General features: G+C 38.7%; 1 protein-coding gene across 1 annotated transcript in view; it reads right to left on the bottom strand.

The window, feature by feature from the left end:
• Nucleotides 1-9,423: 9,423 nt before the first annotated feature.
• Nucleotides 9,424-18,687, bottom strand: part of LOC124158897 (probable G-protein coupled receptor Mth-like 3) — a 51,886-nt gene continuing 42,622 nt past the window's right edge. The window contains exons 4-8 of the mRNA XM_046534306.1: nt 17,120-17,387; nt 16,216-16,294; nt 13,337-13,515; nt 12,514-12,688; nt 9,424-10,845 (exon numbers count right to left, since the gene is read on the bottom strand). Coding sequence (XP_046390262.1) covers nt 10,464-10,845; nt 12,514-12,688; nt 13,337-13,515; nt 16,216-16,294; nt 17,120-17,387 — 1,083 coding nt within the window. The 3' untranslated portion in view covers nt 9,424-10,463. The remainder of the gene's footprint in view (nt 10,846-12,513; nt 12,689-13,336; nt 13,516-16,215; nt 16,295-17,119; nt 17,388-18,687) is intronic.

Raw genomic sequence — 18,687 nt, 5'->3', positions numbered from 1 at the left:
TATTATCAACAATCCAGAGGACTCTGAGACGATGTAGACCATCCATAGAGCTTCTCTAAGCTCAATGTGACCATCCAAGGCCACCGAAGTCCGCCATAGACGACCGAGCCCCTCCTCTTCTTTCTCCCCTCCGTCCACGAAAAAGAACAGGATAGTTGCTAAAAGGTTCGAATGGGTGTTCAAAATATTAGGTTCGTTATAGCCGTTCTTTTTCTCACGGTATTCATCTTGCGGAGACCCTTCTTTTCCCAACGGTGTTCTTATTGCGGAGGGTATTCTTTTCTCGGAGGGCGTTCTTTTTCGGATGGCGTTCTTTTTCGGGGGGTAATCATTCTACGGAGGGCGTTCTTTTTTTGGAGGCCGTTCGTTTCCTCTGACTAATCATTTGGGGTCTCGCGTTCATTCTGATTTCGTGTTCATTTAAACACTTGCGTTCGATGAACAGGATACGATGGTTCTGGTTCGCGGTCAATTTACGGGTCGGTAATCTGTTTGTAATTTGTGCTATGGTTCAAATTTAATTTAAACATTAGGTTAAAACTTTATTTTGATTAGTTATATTAATGCAAAAATCTATTTCAGCAAACGGAAAAGTTAAACATAAATTGTTTAACTATATTATATCCACTATATATTTTTTATTGAATTACTCGTAAAGGAATTAACTTTTAACTGGGTTTATCTGTATTTTACCCTGCGTTGCTTTAAGAGGTCTGAACTGATGATTTTGGGAAACTAAAATTTGGCTTCAACTTTCCTCAAATTACTTGTGTGTAGTTTAATTAGACATCGAAGGGGATGGACTTCATACTCTTCCGGAGGAAGCCTAAAGAGGCATATATGGATAATTTTCGAAGGAATGAAAAAGATATGTTATCTTCGGCGATTTCATTTGATGATGAAGTTTTTTCACGTCGCGATATTTTATGTACTATATTGTGACCGCTTAGCTTAATTGCACATAAATACACCTCAAAGCGGCTAAATGCGCGAATATAATATCAGACGCTGGGTTGATAAATATTAATTCTGGCTTATTCTAGATACCAGTGGACAGTAGATATATTGTCCTGCTCACGGATAGCCAAGTAAAGGCCCTGGACAGAATTTGCTTCAAATTACTATGATAAGCTGCACAAACCATACGATACCACACCAAGCTTTCATTTACTCTAAACGTCCGAAAAAGAGTATTTGATGCCTTAATGACCGTGACTGTTCGCCATGAGAAGATATTTTGAACTGTTCTTTTTACTGAACAGGTTCAAAGTGAACGGTTCATCAAAATGAACAGTTTAATCCACCTCTTGTGAGAACTCACGAAACATCACGTAAGAAAATCAATTTCCTCTCGTGAATCACAAGAACATTCATCTTCCGCTGAATCCGTTTGTGAGTGCGTGTGTGTGTGTCGTTCTAACCGGCAACAAACCTTCTCTTTGCTCTTTTTGAAAAAAATACTCAATTAAATTTTATCATTATGCCAAATGGCAATCAATGTCTCATAAACATCAAGACAACATTGTCTGCGTTAAAATATTACATCCTTGCCATATCCATGTTAATCCAATGTCTAAACACAGTCTAAACATATATGTTTAGACTGTGGCCATAGTAGAGGTTGCATACTTATACATGCGACGGCGTGGTTATGATTCATTTATTGAAGTGCAGACGTATCGCAGTTGTTCATTGTGACTTCAGGGATATTATTTGATCTATTTTTTCTTCATTGAAAGCGATAGATTGCGTAAAGATGAAGGAATATGGTTATTCTTAGGCTGATCCTAGCAAGCTTCCTGTTACTGATTCCATCATGATAACAGGGTATTTTAGTGAAACTGTAGACTTCGTCGGCGCGGAAAGTCGATGCCGAGAAATGGAAAGGTAGCTGATGTGCATCTGAAATGTTTTATAGTTCATAACAAAGTGACTCTTGCGTATAATATTGGCGAAAGCGTATACTCATTTGAAATGTGTATTCTTTTGGCAGTCCGGTAGTCTTATGGTGAACTTATTTCCACCTCGAAGCTGTCGATGATACTTTCAACTCAAAAATACCTTGCCTGGAGGGCGACAGGAAGCTCTGAAGAAGCCAGACTATTAATTTTTCAATTTGGTAGCGATAATATAGACGAACTTCCAACACAATCTACCATCTTGTGACTCAAAACCCCGAAGCCACTTCCTATTCTGCAGAAAGAATCGGTCAATCGCTCTTCGATCAATATAATAAACACAACGTCTTTAGGTGTTAATAAGTTACTTTTGTAAAATGTAAATCCTTCCTAATTTAGCATTAAAATGTGAATGTTTTCCAAACAGAGTCTAATACATTTTGGGAGCTTTTCTCACGATATATCTGAAACTCTAAAGGCGAGCTCATCGTCATTGCGATCGGTTGTCACTTAAAAATTCCGAATCGGAAATCCTAGAGGTATGATCTTCGACGATGACTAAGGCTGCTATTCTGGATAAGCGTTGCAAAAAATAGTGCTATTCTGCGGGTCATTATTGCAACGACCCCGTATTCTGAATGACGTGTAGTAATAATTTTGTTCGGAATAGCATCATGCTATTTCTTGCGCGAGCTATTTGGAAGCTCCGCCCCTTCCCGTATGAAAAACTTTCTGAACAGTTTGCGCAACCAATGAGGGAGAAGATATTTTATATATTTTTCTGTATTTTATGGAATATTGACTTGCAATTACAAATAATTGCTTCATTTGCATTTAAAAATTATATTAAACCGTGGATTTATATAATACGCTTTGAAAATCTCGTTTAGGAAATCAGCTCATTGTTGTTGTTTTGATAATATCACAATGGCTTCAGACAGGTGGGTTAGGTCATAATTTTTCTGTTATAATGATGATTTATCGGGCATAAATATTGAATCATTTACTTATATCCGATCGGTCCTTTATCGTGAGATATATCTTATGCGAAATAATCATTGAAAGCTAAATATGTTTGATTTTCTTCGTAATTGTCTTAGGCTTCGAAGTCTGTCTGTTCGTTGCATGTCAAAATAAACATGTACCAACTTTTATTGCTTTGATCGTGACGATATAGCTTTACTGTATGGACTAGAAGCTTTCGTTTTTAATACTAACTTTATATTATATGACTCCCTAATTTCAGTATTCAATCTCTGTTTAGGAACTGAAGTAGGTGGCAACGTCAAAGCTGTGCTTTCATGTATTACGATGGAATAGTATCGATATTTCAGCTGCAGATTTGGAAAAAGCAGAGGGAGGTGATGGTGAATTTGAGGATGGATGGAACAGCTGTGAAAAAGTGAATCTACCCAGACGGCACAGGAAGTTTTCGTACCTAAATACGAGGGTGAACAATCAAGATACAAAAATCGCGCTTAGGAAGTTACTTAGAAGGTTTTGTTTCTTTATTTCCTTTAATGATGAAAAAAGATGCAAGAGGACTGGCAAATTCATATGCATCGATAAAATTGTATCTCATCGATAAAACTGTATTCGGTCTGGGACTATTTTCTTTCGCGGGTGGTGCCATCTGGTGCCATCGTGCCATATCCTCCTAGAAAGATCACATGCCTTCACAAGCCGTTGGAGATGGCATGGTTTACGTCACGTCTCACCACATTTCAGGGATTTTTGTGGTTAAGTTTGTGAAAAATAGAGTATCTGGTAATGGTGAAGTTTCCCTTATTCTTTAATTTCATTCTCTGGGCTTCAGAAACGTGTTTGTGAGATATTTTTGTTAAAAATGCCTTCCGTGTGTGTAATGTCGGGATGTAATGGAAACTCCGGGACATGGCTCAAGTTTTTAGCTTTCCAAAAGATCCTGAGTTGAAGAAGAAGTGCATTTGGGCGATAAGAAGAAAACATTTCACCCCTACGAAAAACTGTGAGGTATGTACTCTTTCTCGCTGTAATTATTTGGATGTAATTTTAAGTTAGAAGTGGCTTCGGGATGTTGATGCATCAACATCCCGAACTATTCAGTACTGAAGTACTATAGTACTATTCAGTACTAAAAATGGTGATTCAAAATATTGTAGCAGCAATTCTTTTGAAAATTCTTGCATTTTAGTTGTCTTTTTTGTATTAATTCATTCGGTAAACGTGTGGTTAAAGGAGAAACTAGGAATAAGCTGCCAAGTTTATAGGATCGAATATTGCTTCTTAGCTTGCCCTATGGTGTATTACACGTCGGCTTTCATCATTTCAAATTATCTTATGCTATAGTTTAAAACAATAAAAATATCAGGCATACAAATATTTACTATATTTACGAGCCTATAGTAATTTGATTTATCATGCAGAAATACCAAAAATTGGAAATGATTTGACCTAATAAGTTACATGGTATTTTATTATTTATTAATTTTAGGTGTGTGAGGTTCCTATCGCACCTTGTGATATCAGAAAGTAATCTGTGGCCTTGGACGAGAAGACGAGGAGAAAATTCTTGCTGAATTGAAGGTGCCCAGATTGGAGGAAGGTACCATTGCTTCACTGTTACCTGTCGCCAAGAAGACAGACATTGTGGCAGAAGTGACATATATATGTGGATTTGATTTGTGCAAGTTGGTGCAGTGATAGTGGACGTTCATCGGAGAAAGTATTGACGATAGTTTGTATGTATCGAGCAGTCCTCTTTTAAATAATTTTCTATTCGAAAGAGAATAAGAGTAATTGTTTCGCTAAATTAGATGTGGGATAGAAGAGAAAATTGGAAATATTATTGTGGTTGACAATAGAAAATACATAATATATGTATTGTATTTCTGTGGGTTTTTCTTTCCTGCCTCTTTAAAATTTCTTGCGGTGGTGACTTCATGCAAAGTAAGTATAAAATCGGAGGTGTGATCTAAGAGATAACATGTTTTATTTTACAAGTGTTTATGCTGGTGATTTGGCAGGACTTTCATATTTTTAATAGGTTGATACATTTACTGCAGTGACCTAGGGACTTTTACTCATACCAAATAATTTTTCAAATACTTTAGCGCCTGATATGGATAAGTTTTAGTAGCTGAGACTGAACTATACGTTAATTTTTGCTTGCATTTTGATGAATTCGATCATACTAATAGCAGATGTGTCAGCAATCCTGTTTCATCGGCAATTTTTATTTAAAAATTTTATTTCGTCAGGCTTTAGGGTAAGCTTTTTAATGCTCGTGGGCTATGTGATGTCTTATTTAGTGTCAAAATTAATAAGAATTTACTCTCATTAACATCTCAAGGTTTCCAAGTAAGTACGAGCCACTTAACAATGCTGGATGCTGGGGGTGCGTGAATTAGCCGTGAGAATCTCATTTTTCGCAGAGTTATTTAAGTGGCCGAGTAAGTTTTGTAAGTTCTCAATGGGTAAATAATACTATATCATGAATTCTAATTACCATGAAAAACTCACAACCGACAAAAACTTTGTCGGTCGTGAGTCTTTCATGGTAATTGGAATTCATGATATGGTGTTATTTACCTATTGAGAACTTACAATTCATAATGATTCGTATCAAGGTTCTCGCTACGGTCGGTAGCTATCGATTGTGTTGCGTTCGATACATTTTTCGATCGTGCGAGTTACGATATATCTAATTTCGACCTAATCGATTGAGATTAGCCTGAGTGCCGTGTTCCTGCGCGCTTCGTATCCAATCGTACGTGCTTAGTAGCGGACATTCACATGCTGCGTACGCGCTTCGTCGACAGGCCGCGAACGGAAATTATCCATTGACGAAAAGCGACGGAGCGGCATAGTATCCCCTTAGTCAATGGGTAGGTACTATGTACATACGAATTAGATACTGAGGGTTCTGTGCCGTCTGGGTAGCAATAGTGAATCGTGTGGAAAGTGCTGTTGTGTCAGTTATCATTGTTTTCGTATCAGCTGATTTTAATGTGCTCACTGAAATTTTTTATAGACCCTGAACTGAGCCGATATACTGAAAATTAATTGTGTGAATAACTTGCTTGGTTATGGAGGAAACAATTTGTATTGAATTCCGCATGATATATATTGCGTTTATGATGTACATGAATATTCCATTAAACGTTTGTGGTGAATCATATTTGTTCGGAAACTTTATTGGTGTTCGGAGAAATCCTTTGTTTTCAAGCAAGTAATTCAAGTCGACTGCCCCTGTTATAATTTAGTAAATTTTAAGTTTTAATTGTAGAAGGTAGCGAATAGTGGGGAAAATAATTTCGACTCGTTGCATGTATTTGTATATACTGTCCAATTGAGGAAATGAACGGCTGATCAAAGTATATGGTCTTATTATGGTAATATATGGTTTTCATTGAAAGCTATAACTATTATCATATTTGGCGAGTTAGTGTGTTAACACGAGCTTGAAATTTTTCAAGAATCGACCTCATAGCCTACATTGAGGATATTTTTAGTAGCAAGTCAAGTGACGAAATAAAATTATGAGTTGTAAATATGAATAAAACACGGAAAATTCGGGCTAATCGTAGTAATTCTTTGCATTAATTGTTATTGTTTTCGTACTGTCGATGAAGCAAGCTCGTGCTTCATATATTAAGCTCGAATGTTAATTTCTAACCAATTCACCTAACTAGTTAAATATTCATCACTTATGCTACTATTATTTAATTAAAATAAAGCATATATCATTTTATTTTTGGCTATTATTCCATTTTTCAATACTTGATTATGTTACTTTAACCGCTTTAACCTCAGAAAAACAATTCGACATCGCAATGCGCACGTTTTCAGGGTTGCAATACCGAATAGCTCGGCCTCGAAGACCGCGTAATATTATAGCAAGCCTACCGGTTGCAATTCGCCGTTCAGAATAGTGAATTGCTACGGGCCTATGCTATTCTGAGAATTACGTCTTCCGGTGTAGTAAAAACACGAATTGCAACCGTTCTGAATACCAAATAGCATAGGCGTTGCAATACGCTATATTATAGCAACATCGGTTGCAATTTCGGAGAATAGCATATAATGCTATTCCATCCAGAATAGCAGCCCATGATCACCTGCACTCTCACTATCACTGGAACCCGCGGTGAAAATATCATCCCAATCCAATTTTTATTTGGTTTTAACTGTGGAAAGAGCAACATAGAACTGCGCATTCTTTGGGCAACTTTGGGTTTGACTTTCCCTCAAACACCCCATTTCCCCTGTGGTGCATCAGTCCTATCTTTTGACGATGGCCTGACAACCTTGGTTTATCCTGACAACCAACTAAATGGAAATTGCTGATCCACACGTCTTCCTCTATCTCCACAGTTTCTAAATCTAGGGCCGCTGAAAATTCCTCTTGTGACTCAACTTTTTCTGAAAAGCAAGCCGGCGTAAAATAAAATCAAAGAATGCTGCGATTCATTTTTTATGACCACCTCTGGATTCCATTCTTTTTCCATCTACAACTTCCTTTATCTTTCGGGGTAAACTATGGGACAAGAGTTTAAATAATATCATTAATTTATAACAAAATATAAGTTCTAAATATACCCAAAAGCCATTTTATTAATCCGCACTAATGAGTGTAAATTAATGTGGAAGATGAATGCTGTAGACGTAGTAGTTTTCTTTAGGTTGAGTTGCAAAGTTCATGAAGTTGACAAAACGGCTAATTTTTCGGTGCGCGGAGTCATTTATTGCACTGGCCGTGTCTACAGTTTTCAATTTTTTTGTAATAAAATAAAGCAGAATTTAGGATAAAATTTCCTTTAAAATGACGTAAAGTTCATTACTATAGCATGCAGTGAAGCCAGGATATAAATTTGCAAAGTACAGCGGCACATCATTTTGACGCCGACAGTAGAAGAAAACGCTGTCTTCTTGGCTGGCACTCGAATGCATGAGGATCAACGTACGTACAAAATATTAAAATATAGAGCAACGTTGCTCTAAATTTTCATATGTCCTCCCTTGATTTTAAACATCATGGAATTTTCTATGTCCTTCCGTAACTGAAATTGAACAAGTGCCGTAAATAATTTGAGTCCATCGTAACCATCGAGAAACACCTATCTCGATTTTTGTTGTGAAGTTGAGTTTTTATTCTACGACGGCCGAATGATCGAAAAATCTCAGTTTCAAGTTATTCAGTCAATGAAATATGGAAATATTATTTATATTAAAGTTATCTTCGCTCACATAGCACACGGGTTTATCATTTCGTTAACGAAATGATAAACCCGTGTGCTATGTGTAGTTTCGCTTAATTTTCCGTAACGCTCATCCCGACAGACGGCATGCATCGAGGTATTTCTTCTAATTTCCTCCGTGGGAATGCAGACGAAAATTTTTTCTGGGTTGTTATTGCGCAGAGGAACAATGCACCACTTGTAATTTTTCCTTAATTCACCCATGTTCTCCTTTAAACGCAACGTGGCTCTTCCAAACCTGCAGCTACTGGGCTTGGATCTTGGACTCCTACTGAACTATGACGTCACGGCCAAAGTTAGTGGGGACGGTATTTTTTAGCCCGCGAAACTCGGGAGACTTTTGGGAGTCATTTTCTAGTGTATAAACTGAATTTTAAGCGGAAAAAAGTATATTGCGGTACTAAGTGTTTACTGTAGTATATCAGCATACTGTTCATAAAAAGTATGCAATTTCCCTATTGTTTCCTCGTAAGCATGCCATTAGGAGTTCGGTGTGGAAGCTGTTGTGTAGGTGTGGAAGGTGTAGAGGATGAAGAGGAAAAAAATTAGGAAAAGCAAGATTTTGGTATGGGTGACCCAGCGGTTAGAGTATTGGGTTTTTGATCAATGGTCTCATTTCAAATCCTGGGTAAAGCCTTTGAAGGCATCTCAACGAAAGCTCCTCAAAAAAAAAGTGGCTAAGGACTGGTCCTCCTACTCTGAATGTACACATTTTCACATGGCTAAGGCTAAGTCTTGGATGAGCTCTACCCTCACCCATTCAAACCACTTTTCCGGGATCGAGGGATCATGTTTTTTGAAAATTAGTTGACTATTTCAGTACCAGAATCGTCCACTGCACAGCACATACCTTTTACATTCCTACATAACATAACCTTACATTACTTACCTACATAACCTTTTGCTGGGACTGTCCTCTGTAACTCAACAAGACTGAATAAAAATCATTAAAAGAATGCTATAGTAACACAAAGATGTGACAAGGGCATGGGGTCAGGAACTCAAGTGTATCCACAGGACATAACAGAGATGACATGCTGATGTATGGAGAAGTAATGAAAATTCTACTAAATACCTCCTCTTAAGTACTCAATCTGGATGATACCACAACATGCCTTGGCCTTTTGAAAGGTCTTAGTACACTACTTCCAAGACGTTAACTATTTTGTTTTCAGATATTGGTACTTGCTTAACCTTCAGGTTGTTTTTTTTGCATGAAATAGAGTCATGACGTACAATATTAGAATCTAGAATACGTTAACATACACAGCCAATGAAAAATCAAGTAGATATAAGGTTTTATTTGGGATATACAAGAATTTTACTGGCAAGCAGTGATTAAGATATTCTTGGTATAACATTGTCAATACAATAAAAAATACTGAATTCATTATTCACTTATCACAATATATAAACAGGAAACACCTTCTAAGCTGAAAGGACTTAAACCTACAACAGGAGGTTTTCCAGGCACTTGCTCATCACTAACCCCTCTGAAATGCTAACCACCTTCAACAGGCACAGTGTTCAACATTACAAGTGGATTGTTTGTCAGATGAAGGAAATGATGCATGAACATCAGCTTCCACCAGAATCAGGATGGAATGTTATAAGAAGTCCAGAATTACATAGCTAAAAGCAGCCATTGCTGAGTTTCACTTCAGCAACCGTCAAGAAAGGGATCACTGTTAACACAATCTGATGAGTGAAGCTGATGTGAAAGCATGAAAACAATTTTCAGTTTTGCTTGAAACAAATGTTATTAATGAAACAATAAATTACCTGAGATACTGAAGAAACAAGCTGACATTTTTCATTCAAATATTCACCATAGAAATTTTACAGTTTAGAAAACTAGAAGAGCAATACAATCTGATCCTCCCCAGTTATGAAGCTGCCCTCATTTCAGCTACCTTTCAGACAGTTCCAATGGTGCAATGATTTACAGGCTCTAGAATCATCCCCCCTTTAGAAACTAAAAGGAAGAGTAAATTTAAAAATATTGCCACCACAATGAACCCCACAATATAACTAGCAAAACAAATTGCCATCCACTTGAGCCATACACAACTTTCAAGATTCTTCCCAGACTCAAAGATTTAGCTAGAATATTTCTTGACCAAGGTCATGGGAAAATTAAATGCGGTGAATGCAAATTATGGTCCTTCAGGGCTGACAGACTCATTCTGTTGACTGAAGTATCTTTTGGCCACAAAAAAAAATACATATATTGGGAGGATATGTCACCCATCCCAAAGGATTGTACACAGAAAGGCCACCTGAGTGGCAGGACTCAATTTTCCAGGCTGTCCACCAAAACTGAGGCTCAAGTGACTGTGGTCACCTCTCCCGACGGTGCCGTCTCAGAAACCGTGGAAGACACAGTGTCCAGCTTGAATTTGCTGTCATCAATACATGAGCTGACCAAGTTAGAAGAGACATTGGAGGCAGATGTGCCAGGGTCCAAGTTGAGGGTGGTATTTGGCACCACGAACTTCAGCTTGACTGCCAACCTGGGACACAAAGTCTTGGTGAGCTTCCGGAGTATTTTAATCTTCCATACGAAGATGTAGAACACAAAAACTCCCTGCAAGGTGTTCAGGAGATCAAATGGAAGCCAGATGCACTCACCGCCGACAAGAGAGGAAATGATCTCTAAGGCCCAGTTTACGCCCATGACGATGAAGAGTTTCAGATAAAGCATGCACCTGTAAAGGAATCACATATTTAAAAATAGGAATACTTTCCATTTGACCAGCAATAGCTTTAGCATGTGTAACGTTGGTGGACAAGATTACAAAATGGGTAGGCTTTCGTCATCACAAAATCCACTTCAATTGTACATATTTGTTTTATTTTGCAAAGTTAATATGGGCAATACAAAATTGTTTAGCAAATTAACAGAGTGGTTTTCCATAAGCCTATAACTGTACTATGTATCAATAAAATAATATATATATATATTTATTTATATGAATATAAAGTCTTGAGGAAAGCGCACTAAGCGATAATATAAGTATGTGGCCGATCGAGGAGAATGGACAAAAATGACACTTAGAAAAACACAGAAATACATAAAGAAAGACACTCACAAAAAACTTTGCAGACGTTTCAGCGAGTGGACCCGCTGTGTTTCTGTGTTTTTCTAACTGTCATTTTTGTCCGTTCTCCTCGATCGGCCACATACCTATTTATATAAATATATATATTGTGACATACCGACCATATGTCCAGTATTTCTTTCGCTGAGCTATAACCCGAGCAGGGGATGATCGCATATGTGTGGGTGAGCGTGCCTATGACTGTGTGTGTGTGGATAGATTGTCATGCCCCGGGCATGAGGTATATGTGATTCACGAGTGTTTTGTGTTGGTCAGCACTGACCGATGGTTCGACGGAGAGGCACAAGTGAAACCCCTCTTACCTCAAAAAACCCCATCCCTTGTGCATCATTCCCCTCCACATGAGTATAAATCCGCGGAGAGAGAGAGCCTAAAGGCGAGAAATCCTAGCCCGGTCGACGGGGAGAGAACAACAGTGGTGACGTGCCTGATGGTCGTCATTTCTGGGGGTGACCAGAGAGTGCTGTTGGAGGGCAAGATTGTTCTACGGAGATAGCCAGAAGCGGAGCGAGATTGCAGACGAGCGACAGACGGGACCAACGCCCAGAGGTGGGGAGAAAGACAGCCCTCGATCCCGCGGACACTTGGGTCCAACTCGTCGCATCATTGACGGCTCCTACTGCTCAGGCTCCGACGAAACCGTAAGAACGTCGCAGTTAGCGACCCGTCCTCGTGCTTGTTCGCCCAGACCCGAATTACTTCCCAAATTGTGTAGCCAGGATATTGGTTCTCTCTCTCTGTCCCGGTGCGCCGTATCTATCAACAAACTGTTGACTCATTGTCAGAAATCTGATTCAGTGTGATCACGAAAGTAGCCTAAAGACTTGATTTGGGCATATTGTAAACTCAGCCCACATATTCTATAAATCACGAATTGTTCTTTTTGTTTTTGGAGGGGGGGTAAATGAATCATATCATATTGTGCATTTTTCGTTCACCTCATCTTCATCAGGGTAATTAATTTCGATAAATGTGTGTGTATGTTATGCAAGTGGAAAATATATTTTTTTGTGTCTCAAAGTAATAAACCATTAATTGTTCGATAATTCCATACTCGGGACTATTGATGCCCTCACCACCCTATAAAATATGTGGTGTTTCATGTTCCGTTTAAGCTGAAGCAAATGACATTTTGTTTTTAATTGTTCTTTCCTCTGAAATAGAGAATAATTGTATTTAATCATGAGCAAGTTTCCTCCAGCTGCAAGATATTCATTGAAAAATGAGTACCTACATAAGTACCATTTCTCATACCTTTGATTGCTGTCATCTCCATCTGACTGATGTCGTCTGCTTTCACCTTTCTTGAGCAACGTTGTGTCACGCTTCAGAATATAGATTTTGCGGGCCGTCAGCATGAATAGAAGAATGTTGCAGGCAATAATTAAACCCACAGGGGCAACGAAGTAGACAATTAAGCTGCTGCCACCTGATATAATATGTAATGGAAGGAAAATCAATTTTCATAAAATTGACAAATACATGTAATGAAAAAGTTCTCTAAGTACTGGGTGATTATATAAGGATACGTCAGTTAAAAATACTTGCATTTCACAAAAAGTTCCAGCAAAGGAGCAATATAACTTCAAAAAATTATCTGTATATTCTCAAATTTCATTTTTTTAATCATAAATGGTCAATATTTCCTATATGAGCTACAGGAATGATGTCCAGTTACATGTCATCGAACTTCTCCCACACTCTACAAAGCACATCTGGAGTTACTGCCTCACACCATGTGATTTATTTGATAATCATAGTCAAGTCTTCTTGCTATCATAACCTGCTAACCTAAATGAATTATAGCACACATAACTTTCATTGCAAATAATACTTGACTTATGGTGTTTATTTTGGTTCAATTTAAAATATATTCTTGGACACTAATCTGTGGTAGACACCAATTGCAGCAAGTGCTTTGTTCTGTATGACGGTGGTGTGAGGCACTTCTTTTTCCACCTTTAGCAGAGACTATCTCCTAATTCTACTTGTTTAGCTATGATTTGTGTAAGGACCTTCAGTTTCCTCTTTAAAGAATGTTGTCATCATGACGCATTTACAGTGCAAGGAAACTCACTTTTAACCCAGCAGTCGTGTTTGAATTCGGGCTTCAGGAAGTAATCTGGAACGGGACCAAACTCCATAATGCAGGTGATCATCAAGATGATGGATGGGATACCCCAGGAGTACACAGCATACATGGCAAACTTTCTATTTTCTGTCTCCTGGTTGCTGCCAGCCATAGACCGCATACCACTGTTGAGGCAAAGAAGCGAGTTAAAAAAACAAAGGGCATCAAAATTTTCACCAGAAAAACATCTTTGAGGGATATTTTTAATTATTGAATGAGCAATACGATTCTTTATTGTTTCTTCCATGCACATAAGGAGAACATTTTGTAGAAAGGGGGAAATCACCAGTAGCGGATACAGATAAAACTCAGGGTGTAAAAGATATCTTGCACCAGTGGCGCAGGGAGGGGGGGTTTTGGGGGATAAAACCCTCCCCCCAGAGCTCAGAGAAAGTTTTAAGTTTAATCCATTTTACTTATTTGGATCAGTATTAATTATAGAATAGTGTTAGGATTTATCAAATATCCATCAGAAAGCCATAAAACTCGCCATTTTGAACCATTATCCTTCAAATTTTTCTGGAGGAGGGGCCCCCACAACTCCTGCGTACCCTGGTAGGTATGCAATACCCCCACACCCGTAAGTATTAGTTGTGCCTAAAACCCCCCTAGCCTAAATTCCTAGCTGTGCCCCTGTCTTGCACTACCTTTAATTTTGTCGTAATGACCAGGGGCGCCGACTTATAAAAAATATTGGGGGGGCCCATATCCGAGGTCTTGCCCCGGGAAGAGGTTAAATTCAAAGTGTGTCGCAGCACCGAAACACTATCATGATTCACACCACCTGATTCAGTCAACCTGCCTCACCTTATAATTATTTGTTTTAACACATTGTTGAATTTATTTTAAAAGGTAACTATCGTCAAACATGGGAAATAATAATTACCAATATATTTTTGTGATTTTACAAAGCATAATATAACTTAATTATTTTCTTGAAATATTGAGGGGGCTCCGCCCCCCCAAACGAATCTTTGAGGGGGCTCGGGCCCCCTCAGGCCCCATGGAGTCGGCGCCACTGGTAATGACAAATAATTAAGTCACACACAAAGTTTAAGAAAGTTTCATTAAAACTGGTAATACGAATGTACATGACAAGTGAAACGAGACTCAAGGGCAGGCTCACGGGGTTACACTCCCGGGGGAGGGCCTATAAGCCTTCGCTTTTCACCTCTGCACCGCAGAAGGGGGAGGACAAGGAAGGAGAAAGGAAGGAAGCGCCACCGTGATGAGAGCCCGACTACGCTTCCTGGGATAGGATAGGGTTAGAAGGGAAGTGAAGAGGAATCCCACACTATCACAGAGGCGGGCGGGTCCTACTGCTAGCGAAACCATAAATCAATGCTTCTATAGAAAGGAAAAACTTTCCTATGAGGAAGAAAATTTCTACGATTTTCCATAGATGCATGTACAAGACAGTGTCACATAATGATATAAAAAAGGTAAAACTATGGTTCTGCAATGTTAGGCAATGTGGGTGGACTGGTAGTTATGTACCAGCATCAGGGAGAGGGGATTATGCCAGTGTCAAAATGTTCAACTATTTATCTATAAATTTTCGTCACTTGGTCTTCATTTTTGGAATAATCCTGCGAATTTTTCTGAAGGGGGACAGGCTGGGGTGATTAACAACATTTACTATGCAAACCAACATAGTAGCAGATGCAGAAAAAACTCAAGGGGGGGGGGGGGCACAAAATATATCTTGAGCTACCTTTACTTTCGTCGTAATGGCTAATAATTGAGTCACATGCTAAGTGCAAGATCTTTTTACTTAAATTTATAATACACATATACAAGACAATCCCATCTTATGATTTAAAAAAGTTACAATTGTTGTTGTGAAGAGTTAGACAATGCGGATGGCCCCGCTAAGGGGAGGGCGTGCGCCCCCCATATGTATCCACCACTGAACCAGCATGTGTAAGTAGAATATAACTATTATGGTAGGTAAAAACTTTTTGGGCTATGTTGTGGTGTGGAAGTTCGGGTGGTCCCAATGTTTCCCGACTGATGTGTGTTACTTTATCATGGGAATCTGATGAAAGAGAATATAGGAGGTTCCCTATCTCTCCATGCCTTGACAAATATTCCCATGTATTACATAAATAAAATTTCCTACTTCATCAGATTCCCTTAATAAAACAATCAGCATCACTCGGGAAAGTTGGGGCCACCCGAACATTGACATGACAACATAGCCCATAAAGTTTTTAACCATATACCATGACAGGCACCCTCAAAAATTTTAATGAAGAAATACCTTCCAGCAATTCCTTTCTCTTTCCACTAATGAAGTTCACTGCCTGCCTTCTTTTAAAGCAATTCATTTACCCAGTATCCAAAAAGAATCTCAATACATAAGTGAACAGCATATTAAAAACAACCTCATGCATGATGTGCAAGGACACTGAGAAATTTAATTACAATTGGTATAATTCAATTATCTGAGTGAGTGGATCAAAGACATGGAGATGCATTCAGGCGATAGTGAAATGCCTATAGCTCCAATGTTCACTCATTTAGTTTTTACAATACATACAAAAAATATACACTGCCACAATCCAATGATGACAAGATCTTAAAAATATTTGCAAATATTATTAAAAGATCTCTTTGAATTAAAGCCATTCCATATATGCATAGTTTAGAATTACATAACTGAGTTAATGCCCTTGAGGTCATTCACAGAGAAAAGGTTGTTACACCATGACCTAGTTAAAAGCATTGATGTGAATGTGGAAAATCGAGATATTATTCATAATGCATAGTTTGTAGTTATCAAGAAATTTTAAAGTCCTTCCCAAAGAATTCCAGTCACTTACCTGAATGTAATATACATGTCAATACACATGATGTTCAGCCACAAGAACGTGGAGAGAAATGAGAAGTACACAATTAATCCTGGAAACAAATGAGTAAAGGATCAGTTTTTACACGGATTCTCAAGAACACCCATAATTACGCTGGCACAAGTTTTATGATGTAGGCTAGCCATTAATAGTTAAAAATTATGCTGGCTTAAACAGGAATTATTATATCGTGTATTCACTTTGATAATGGAACTTTTTTGTTGTATGAATATCTGAATAAACCTAAAAGCTAACCTTGTTCCAACAAAAATCAGCTTGTTACTAGCAACAGCCTCATGTTGTTGAACGATCCCATTGGCCTCAGTATATAAATTCTAAATCTTTTTTGCTGAACTTCTATTAAAGTGGCAGAAATAGCTTTTGGGTCACTTAAGAATTCCTTTTCATTGTGTTTAATGCTTAAAAGGACATACTTACACAAAAATATGATGCGGAGGCAACTTTTCAATATAATATTAGTTTCTAGAAAGCAGAATGCATGTGAAATGCTTATTATGTTGCATGCTACAAATGTTGTTTTAGCCGCACAGGTAAATCTACAGTGGGTGTTTCGGCACTCACACATGATCTCCAATGGTTGCAAAAACCTTCTAAACCCAAACAAGCTCAATTTTTAAATAAAACTATGAGCTTGAAAACCGAAGATAAGGTAGTGATAAAAGGTTTGACTGAAGAAAAACAACAGGAAAAATGGGTTCATTGATATTAATTGGCACACTTGCATCAGAATTGCTCATAAAAGAGATTAATTTATTGAGAGCGTGGAGGGAACTCTTTAGCACTCTTGGAAGCTATGCAAAAAGAGTCCAATATATTTCTCTGGTCAGCCAGTGTAGTAGATACTGCACCAACTCACCTGCGGCTGTGCAGAACTTTTCACCGAAGTAGTTCCCGAAAATCTGCACGGTTGAGAGGAAGACATAGGCTATGAGAAGACTGGATATGTGGCACATGAGGCATTTGCCGTGGAGGTTCCTCAACTCACGGATGTAGGCATGGACGAAGAGGGAGATTGAGAGAAAAATTATACTTATGATCATCCCCATCGGATACAGGATGTACATTACTTCCTTGCACGTGTCCTTCTCTTGCTCTGCTGATGAGTTTGTTGCCCCTGTCACAGCCTGTGCATGGTAAGACAAAAGAACAAGATTGAAATACTCCAGCAGTTTTTACAAACTTATTTGACACAAAACATTTTTCAATTCACTGACTCATCCTCTGGTGCAAGGCAATGTTAACATGGAAGAAAAACTAATATAAGTAGCTAGAAATCAAAGGGTCCTGAATTCAAATCTCAGGAGAAGCTTCTGGAAACTCCCAAATAAAAATCCTTCATTGATTTGTGAATGAAAAACTTTGCTGTTTCTACAATTTTGAACTTTATTTTCCTGACTAGTTTTGATACACTGTATCATATTCATAGGACTAACAGTACAAGTAGCGTCGCAGTGGGTTATATACCAAAAAGGGGGAAGAATGGAAGGGGTGAGGTGGGGAAAGGGGTGGGGAGGGGAAAGGGGTGGAGAGGAGATGTCTGTGGAGCCCTACATTGTTGCGCTTCGCGTAGGAGGGGGGGGAGAGGAAAGGGAAAGGAAGCGTACTTAGGGAAGGTGGCGTGGGTTAGCATCATGGGGATTTTTCGGGTGCAAAATTGGGATGTCCGAGAGGGGGGAGTGGAATGGGAAAAGGTGGTCATTAGTGATGGACTCTTTCTTCTTGACTATTCTTAAAATTTCCAGTTGCTCCCTGATGTCCATTTTTGACCCTTTCTTCACACGGAGCAGCAACTCCGGGGTGAAATCCACCTGATGTCCTTCTTCAAGGAGGTAGGAGGCAAACTGGTACATCCCCATTTTCTTGATGTAGTCTCGTCTGTGTCCTTCGCCTCTAATGGCTAGGTTCCTCCCCGTTTGTCCCACGTACATATTTGGCGTCACAATCACTGCATTTTAGTTGGTAATCCCCACTATGGAGGGCTGGGTTTATGGAGTCTTTGATGGGTGGAAGCAAGCTTTTTAGATTCCTTTTATTGTAGTAAGCCGGATGAATGTTCATTTCTTTGAGAAAATTTCATATTTTAATAGAGGGTTGTCCTACATACTTCAGGCGTCGCCACGATCCTTTGTCATTTGTGGTTGAGGAGAAAAAATAAAAAAAAAATAAAAAAAGGAGGAGTAAAGAACACAGACGAGACTACATCAAGAAAACGGGGATGTCCCAGTTTGCCTCCCACCTCCTTGAAGAAGGACATCAGGCGGATTTCACCCCGGAGTTGCTGCTCCGTGTGAAGAAAGGGTCAAAAATGGACATCAGGGAGCAACTGGAAATTTTAAGAATAGTCAAGAAGAAAGAGTCCATCACTAATGACCACCTTTTCCCATTCCACTCCCCCCTCTCGGACATCCCAATTTTGCACCCAAA

Source organism: Ischnura elegans, chromosome 5 (genome assembly GCF_921293095.1).
Source record: "Ischnura elegans chromosome 5, ioIscEleg1.1, whole genome shotgun sequence".
Taxonomy (NCBI): Eukaryota; Metazoa; Arthropoda; class Insecta; order Odonata; family Coenagrionidae; genus Ischnura; species Ischnura elegans.
The sequence above is the reverse complement of the archived record's forward strand: the minus strand, read 5'-3'. Positions and strand labels throughout refer to the sequence as shown.